The 8,971-nt window shown below is 42.2% G+C and overlaps 1 protein-coding gene across 13 annotated transcripts in view; it reads right to left on the bottom strand.

The window, feature by feature from the left end:
• LOC306780753 (cytoskeleton-associated protein 5-like) overlaps window positions 1-8,971 on the bottom strand; it is an 82,517-nt gene that overhangs the window by 43,789 nt on the left and 29,757 nt on the right. For 10 of the 13 annotated variants that reach the window (XR_013772164.1, XM_079273218.1, XM_079273223.1 and 7 more), the window contains 6 exons: window positions 7,499-7,593; window positions 6,979-7,047; window positions 6,822-6,878; window positions 2,412-2,507; window positions 1,923-2,116; window positions 458-664 (listed from right to left, as the gene is read on the bottom strand). Coding sequence is in view for 11 of the 13 variants with exons in the window: in XM_079273218.1 (XP_079129344.1) it covers window positions 458-664; window positions 1,923-2,116; window positions 2,412-2,507; window positions 6,822-6,878; window positions 6,979-7,047; window positions 7,499-7,593 (718 nt within the window). In the remaining 2 variants the exon portion in view is untranslated. Of the gene's footprint in view, window positions 1-457; window positions 665-1,922; window positions 2,117-2,411; window positions 2,508-4,487; window positions 6,423-6,821; window positions 6,879-6,978; window positions 7,048-7,498; window positions 7,594-8,971 lie in introns of those variants that run through there. The other 3 variants (XR_013772165.1, XM_079273220.1, XM_079273219.1) reach the window with 3 other exon arrangements.

The raw sequence follows: 8,971 nt of genomic DNA, 5'->3' as shown, positions 1-8,971 counted from the left end.
GTCAACAGTCCTAGTGAGAGGTAGGTCAAAGGTACTTCATCCATATTGTAGCGACCCTGTCAGTAACAGCTGGTAGCAGAGGGGTTGCTGGTAGCAACTGTTCTGTGTCGGGAGCTCATAAATGTTGTGTTAGACCGGAACCGGAAGTTGCGGTTGTTGTTGTGGCGGAGAAAAGCTACGGAAAAATCCGTATATAAAGCGCACCGGACTATAAGCCGACTCCTCAAAGCGTGGGGTAAAAAGTAGCGGCTTATAGTCCGAAAAGTACGGTAGGTAGGGAGGTGCATGTCCATTTATGCATGGACGTAATGTCAGTAATAACATCGGGGATGGTCGTTTTTATCTGCATTACGTTGCACGAATAACATAACAGAGTGAGAATAAAGTACCATGGTGGCTTTATAGATGAGAGACTGCTCGTAGGACTGTTAAATAAAGAGACGTGTTCAACACTGACCTGAGAGCCTTCCGGAGCGTCTCGATGGAGGCCACCACTACCTTGGGGTTCTTGTTGTCCAGGCCTTTGAGCAGCTCGTCCTGAACCACCTTTGCCTTCTCTAGCTCCATGTACATCAGACAGATGTATGTGCCGAGCTCCTTAGCGCGGGCCTTTGGCTGGTTGAACACTTTGGTCACCACGCCCAACACCACCTCCCCCGACGACCTGAAACAGAGCACATTGATAAAATCAGCATCAGAACACACCGGACAAACTCTTACCAACAGGTTGCCTCACATCATACATATACAGTCAGGGTCCGAAGTATTTGGACTGAGACACAATTTCTCTAATTTTGCCTCTTCACACAACTCTAATGGATTTGAAACTAATCAGTCAATATGTGTTTGAAGTGAAGACTTTCAGCTTTAATTCAATGGATAAAACTAAAATATCACAATAACCGTTTAGGAATTACAGCCACTTCTACACAGTCCATGTTCAGAGGCTCAAAGGTTATTGGACAAACTAACATAATTGTGAATAGAATCATTATTTGTAATGAACAGCGCATTTCTACCATTTACCTCACAGTCGCCACACCAAAAGTTAAAGTAGTTAAAGCCATGAGAACTTCCCAGAGGTGTAAATTCCTGTCTGTTACAAACTGCAGTGTTTTGGTGCCTTTAAAAAAAGAATCTGTTAATTGGTGGTGCAATGGATCATAACACTCACAGTTGGGATTAAAGATGGAATCAGAACAAAAGAAAAAGGAGCGAAATTTAACTTTTAGAGATCCCCGATAGTGTTTTATTTCGTGGCCGATACTAATTGCCGATCGTTGATGATCCATGTTGTTGATCGATGACAGCAGCTGGGTTACAAGGAACCACACTATTTTAATCACTCTGAAATCTGTAAACTAAACAATTATTCTAAAAAGGCTATCCTTTTACTTTACCTAATGTTTTTTCACACAAGATTGTGTTTTCATTGACGAAAACAGATCTCGTCATTTGTAGTTTAATGATGTATTCTAATCTACTTAGAGCTAGTGGAAACAGCTCATAATTCATCTCTAATATCTATTCATGTTGTGAAAACATCCTGAACACATAATGTAAGTGAACAGAACCTTCGCTCTCCTCCGGTCAGTTTAAACACAGATTAGTCGTTTACATTGTAACATCATGAGAGTTCAGCGACTAGAGAAGAATAAATGCAGATGTCCTGATCGCATATTTTACTGAATATTGGCAGATAATGACTCAGTAAAACTGTATTTCACACTGCGGTGATTAACGCTAAACTGTGATTAATCGGCGGTTCACGTGAGTGCTGAACCGCGTGGGGTGACCCATACTGATCAACAGTGGTCCGTTACACCACTACTTTTAATGCATCTGTACTGTATTTGATTGTCTCTCCAGTCCCTTAAACAACGCAGACCCCAGATGAGATTCCTTTGGCAAACATCACTTACTTGCCAGCTACATGGGCATTCTCAATGAAGGCCAAGGCAGCCTCCAGGCCTTTAAGCTGAGCCACAGCAATCGAGTCAGTAACAAACTTCCCTATCAGTCCCAGGTACTTCCCCCACTCCGGACTCTTCTCATCAGTTATCTTCTGGAACAACTTTAGAGCTTCTTCGTAACCACTCAGACGAGCTTTCCACACCTGAAGAAGAGCAAGACAGAGAGAAGGTGAAGGCCGGAAAGAGAAAGGGGTATACACAACAGCCATACACAACAGCCAGGAGTTTAAGGCAAACCCAGATGTGCATGAACAGATTCCTCTGTCTTAAAAAGCAGAAAGAGAAGCATGGCTCGTATTCATCACTGACGGGGAAAGTATATGGGTGAGATATGAAAAACATCTTGTGTCATTATTTGACGATATTCATCTATAAAATGAGTGAATGAGATTGAAGTTAACTGCATTGAGGACAAATATTAGTCAGTGAATCATTCACCTTGTGTTCACATTTCTGATCAGTGGGAAGCTCCATCCACTCGCTATCGTCCCCCATGACGGCCGCTCTGGGGTGGGCTTCCCCAAAGGTACTCAACTGGAAAACAGAATTATTGAAATAAAATTACATTTGTTGTACTTAATCTGTGTACTTAAAATGTGAGCGAATGATCGATTCGATTCACAGTTTTTCTATGAATAGCTGCAAAGTTGGTGTTGCCAACTTGAATTATGACAATAACTGCAGGCTAGCAGCTCTGCCATAAAACAATATGTACATTTTTCCCAGTTACAGGGATACTTAAGCAATCAATGATTGGTGTCGGTCTAGGCGTAGCGCGAGGCCAAGGTCAATCTCAAGTCTTAAAGCAATAGTTTGATATTTTGGGAAATGCTGATACCCGTTTCGTATATTTGACGCTTAATTTTAGTCTTGACGTCACCATCGGAGACTCCAGGAAGTACACATAACCCGCTGTATAACCCCAACTGTTTTTTCTTTTAAAAAGAGTTAAGCTAGCCGTTTCCTTATGGATGTATAAAGAGAGTTGGATACAGCGTTTGAGGCGGGGCCCCGATCATTCCATCCAGTGGTGAGAAAGTTCAACTGATGGTCAAATTATTTTTATTTTTTTTAAGTCACCCGGATTTTCAGCATCCATTGGGCAAGCTCACTAGCTTTTCCTTTAACTCCGCCTCCCAAAGACTATTTATGCGTTAGTCAGCCGGCAACCTCCGGTTCTGCCGAGTAAAACTTGCATTCTCTCCACTGACCAGCAGGGGACGACTCCTCTGGTTGCAAAAAGAAGTCTGATTGTATAGAAGTCTATGAGAAAATGACTACTTCTCACTTGATTTATTACCTCAGTAAACATGAGTTTATGGTCTCAATCTCTAGTTTCAAGTCTTCTTCAATACAGCATGATGTTCATTTAGTACATTATAGTCCATTTAGAGTCAAACAGACCATAAAGCAGGGGATGCTTTAGGGCGGGCTTCCTGCGATTGACCTACCAGAGAGCTGTATTACGGCGTCTCTACGTCACTCCACATTCCAAATATGATCACTTCCGTTCATCGGTTGCAAAAAAACCACAACATGGCGACGGCCGTATTCCAAAATGGCGACGGCGAAATTGCCGAACTCGAGGCTTCACAACTGTAGTCCTCAAACCAACGGGTGACGTCACCATTACTACGTCTACTTGTTATATATAGACTATGGTGTTGGTATTGGGAAGTAGATTTACCTTAAAACAATTATGGGCTGATTTACAGACATCTTTTCCTCAATGTAAGTCAATGGCATCACCCGACGGACCCAAAAGTTGTAATTTCATGGTTTGGCGACTACGGAAATTAGCTTGAAAGCCCGGCCTTCTTCCAGGGGTTTCTAGGTTTCCCCATGATTCAAGTCTTTGTGCTAAACTGAGCTAAGCTAAGCACTTGCTGGCCATAGCTTTTAACGAACTCAACAAGAAAGCAAACAAATGTATTTCCCAAAATATTGAACTGTTCCTTTAAGATGCAAGTCTCAAGTCAACATATAAGATAAATATCAGGTTATCAGCATCAGAAGGTCTCATGTCACTAGATTCAAACAAGTGTAAACTGATCCTCTGCAAAGATCAAGCCAGTTGGACTTGAATTGAAATCATGTGACTTGAATCCACACGCTACCATCATTATTGTCGTGTTGGCATCAAGCTGTTCATCACCATTTAACCTCTTTTAGCTACATAAGACTTAAAGTTAGCTATAATCACATGCAGAAGTACATAAAATGGCAATGTGCAAATACAGCCAGTCCACTGAAGCGTTCTCATTCCTGCAAACACGGTAGCTGCTTTTCCCTCATGAAGGCAAACAGAACCAAACATTTACCCTTTCAGCCTACAAGGCCAGGGAACTAGAGCCTGAAGAGGCAGATTGTTTGTCTTTTTCTTTTTTTTAAAACTTTTTAAAAACTTTTCAAAACTGAAAGTTACATGATAGAAAAAAGAAAACTTGAAAATCACACCGCTAGTTTAACATCTGTTAACTTTACTGAACTTCCATTTTAAAAAACAACAACAAAGAACTCTGTGTTAGATTAGTCTCGGCAACATCCCCATGCATCTTACCAGTGTGGCATTGGGCCTGTGATCTGTCTCATACAGGACGGCCAATTTCTGAGCTTTAGCATCTATGGCGGTTGACACCTTTCCGACTGTACGCTAACATTTACGCCGGCGAAACACAGGAGCAGAGGGTCGGAAGGGAGGGGGAAAAAAGAAGGAATTGGAAACCACAGACAGAAGTTAGAAAGAAGATGGATGAAAATGCAGAACAAGCCCGAATGTATACTGAGGCATCGACTAGTACCTCCTTAATGTAACTAGCAGCTCCAGTCGGACAACTCTCGGAGCGAACAATTGACTTTTGAGTGATTCTTCTAGGGTTCTCAAGAGCGCAGCTCCCATTGCACTATATGAACACCAGAATGAAGATCAGTTTACATGTGTCGTATGAAAACAGAATGCCAAGAATGTTTAGGAACCCGTGTTCTTCCTGTACCCCTATAAATATACTGTTTTTGATCTAACTCCATCCTTTCCTAAGGCTGTAAATCAGAAATATGTGAAAACAAGAAAGACACAGATACAAAACAGACTGTTCTCGTACATGTTTCTACAGCCTGTTCCTACTAAAAGTGATGCACTTTTAATTCATATACAACCCACGTAATCGATTTCTTTGTAATACATGTAATCGTGAGACTGGACAGGTGATGTCGTACAAAAAGCAACAAAGTCCACATCGGGAGGGGGTCACGGTGGATGGGTGGGTCTAAGAACACTAGACTTTCACCCGGGACAAGTTTGCTGTGTAAAACCAGAAGTCAATATTTTCTTATTTGACACCGAACTTCCGTACCCAAGTAACGCCACTTCTGTAAAACGATGAGGTCTTTTTTACGTGACAGTTTTACTTAAGCACCGCCACTTTTGTATTTATTTCAGCCCAACTGTTAAATTGTGCCATATTTAAATAAAGCTACTTACATTGTTATTCTAACCCAAACATTGACTTCTTTGTCACGCATCTTTTGCACTTAAATATTGCCACTACAGTGAAAATGTTGCGTTATTTGTTACGTTAGCTTAAGCTAGACAAATTTTGGAGTTATTTCAACCCAAAAGTTGACTTATATGTTACGTACACAAGTAACCCCTTCCGTAAAAATTTTGTTATTTGACACGTAACTTCTGTACCTAAGTAACGCCACTTTTTTTTAAACGTTGGCTTATTTGCTACGCGACCTCCTTACTTAAGCATTCTCACTTTCGTAGTTATTTTAACCTAAACCTTGACTTGTTATGTAACTTCCGTATGCAAGTAAATCCACATGCTTTGCTATTTCAACCTAAAATGTTGACTTATTTGTGAAGTAACTTCCATTCTTCAGTAACGCCACTTGTAGGAAACTGAGAGTAGGACTCTTTTCCAGGAGATCTGCAAGTTATCAATACTGGACCATATGAATAATGAAACTTTTACCTTCATCGGATCGTTTTCGGCTAATTTCTCAAATGTTTCCCGATGCGGTTTTGTGGACCTTGTCCTGCTCCCTTTCCAGAATATTCCAAGAACTCTCAGGAATCCTCTCGTAGCTTTCCTTGTGCGGTACAATAAGTGCATGGGGAGATGACCTGCTGTGTTCATTTTCACAGTGAGTATCAGAGACGGGAGGGGAGATCTCCTGACTCTCGTCAACGCAAGTGGACGAAAGGGCAGCGGATATTTTGTTGTTACATGTGGAGGAATCAACAACAGAGTCGGTGTAAGACGAGGAGTCTTTCTGTATCTTTTCCTTGTGTCCAGCAGTGTACAGGGGGACAGAGGAGAAACCGGCCTGGGCAGTGGGGTCAGGGATAGGGTGCACTACGGGATGGACGATGGAGCTCTTAGATACAGAGGCAGGAAGAGGAGTTGGGGAGAAGGAAAGAGGTGAAGCGGTAGAGAGTTCCACCTACAGAAGAAGAGTCAAACAGTATTTGAGAATGAGTAGAACAGAAGGATGACACTAAAGAGGAAATAACTCGATCACATCAAATAAAATGCTGAAGTGAATTTCACACAGACAAGTCAGTGACATTGGAATCAGTTTGTTTTTGTTTCAAAAGAGTTTCAGTGATCTCACGTATTTCTGTGCACCACTCAAGATTAAACCATACAGTCCTGATGAAGCAGATCCATTTGTTCATAAAGTACTTGAGTGTTAAACTCTGTAATTAAAGCCCAACGATGCTTCCTCTCCCAACATTTAACTGTTGCTTGTTCAGTAATGAACAGTTACTGTAACATGTTTTCAGGAGTTTTAATACGCCACCAACATTTACAACAGCAGCTGAGTTGTCATGGAGCGCACCTTGTTCTCCCGCAGCATCCCGTCCTCGCCAGCGGGGGGCGCACTGTGACAAGACAACTGGTGGATCACAGAGAGAGAAGAGTGTGATCAATTGGAGCCACGTGCTGAGTGTGACTTGTAAACGACCGGGACACGTTGTACGTCCTGTTGAACCCACCTCTGTGAGGTAGTTGTTGCCCTTTCGCCGCCTCTTGTTGACAGAATCGTCTTCCGGCTTGTTCTCGTCCTGTGACAGCAGACATCACAGTAAAAGCTCAGAGACGATGAATCGTGTGACTTTCCATCTGGATCACTCTGAAACTGCGACCGACTATCTATCTATCTATCTATCTATCTATCTATCTATCTATCTAGATAGATAGATAGATAGATAGATAGATAGATAGATAGTCGCAGTTTCAGAGTGATATATATATATATATATTCACGTGAGCAGACATCAAGCATCCCTCTAATCAGCATTCCTGATAAGATAACAAGTTTATTACAAACCATGCCTTGATTTCTATGTTAGCTTTAGCTTATCTAATCAACATTTCAATGACTGTGGACAGTGTACTGGTGACGACTGGAAAAACAGCCCCGAGGAGGGTGGGAAGAGATCAACTCCTTAAAGCTGAACGGAAGTGTCAACTAAACGAGACAGAGAAAAAGAAAATGTGATGGTATGTCTTCACCCTGGGTGTCCTCTTCTTGTGCTGAGCCAGGTTCAGCAGTTTGTGGCTGGTCTTAGCTGGATGTCCTTTGCTGTTCTCATCTGGTTCTCTCGAACCTGGAATGCAAACAAGGATCCATTTGAAATTAAAAGGTTTCCCTGCGGTGCTGTGATGCGTAGCTCTGCTCCTGGCAGGAGGAGTCGTCGCTGCAAGTAAAGGCTGCAGCGGAGGAGGAGTTTCTGATAATCATGCATGATTTAGTTTGATTTTGCGCAGAATCCGAACCCGTGGCACCGATAACAAGCATTAAGAATAACTATATACAAATCCATCTTCGAGCTGATGGTCTCGTATGCTTTTGGAGGTCATATAGAGACATCAGTATTACATATGGTTTCATAACCATATCAAAGTTTCTCATAGTAACCGGTTTCTGTGGAAAACAAAAAAAAACTATCCACCCTTAAAATCTAGGGCACTGACAAGATTGCGATTGCTGATAGCCAATGATGCCAGCTGAGTTGAAAGGGATCCTTTTTGGGATATCTAACATTTGTACACACACACACACACTTTTTTATTTCGATGTGGCAACTTCCAGTGGTGTTATCAACCATTTTCATCTGGACTGCCTCATTTTCAAAGAAGAAAAAAAGCTTTCAGAGTTACACAATTAGTACAATAGGAGGGGGAAGGGACCTCAAATATCAAATCATCATTATAAATATAAACAACTTACATTACCAAAGGCCATTGTTGCACGAAGGCACACAGTGACGACGTCACCTGACCGAAAACAACCAAACCATGTCTGCAAGTAAAAATTCCCACGAAATGGACTGTGAAGCTGGTTCCCTGTGTGTTGTTGCGTGGTGATGGCAGTGTGGGCGACACAGACTTTTAACATGGAAGCGCAAGAAGTTGGAAACGTGGCCTCAGCTGGTGAGACCAGCTGAGGCCCTCCGGAGTCACGGCGAGCAACTGGATATGGTTTCCGTGGACAAAACACGCATACCGGTCATGGAACGACCTGACCACGGTTGTGTAACGTGCAACTCTAGCTCGCGCAGTGGATGAAGTAGTTGCAGACAGTTATTTCAAATGCGACTGGGTCTATACTTCAACAGAATATACTGCGCACAGACTCTATTTTAATGCACTATTTTGCCTTTTCTGTTCGGGTAGAAAGAAATGGAGATCCTGTTTTGACAGGATGAGTTATTAGTAGTCTAGCTTTTTTGAAATACAAAAATCACATATCCATAATCACCAAGGATGAACCAGTAGGTTCTGGACGATATGGCCAAAATCAAGATATGTTTTTTTTTTATATTGATGTTGGAATCTGACGACGCCTCCTGGCTGGCTAAGACCCTCGCATGTGTTTTCAAACAAAGGAGCATCCATGTTTCCTTCCCGTCAACAAAGGCCTGATCTGGGGTCTGATAGAACCTCCAAGATGGATGACCACACCCCCCCAGCTCCAGCCAAAAC

The sequence above is a fragment of the Melanostigma gelatinosum genome (assembly GCF_949748355.1).
Source record: "Melanostigma gelatinosum genome assembly, chromosome: 1".
NCBI classification, from domain to species: domain Eukaryota; kingdom Metazoa; phylum Chordata; class Actinopteri; order Perciformes; family Zoarcidae; genus Melanostigma; species Melanostigma gelatinosum.
This window is presented reverse-complemented; position numbering and strand designations above follow the sequence as displayed.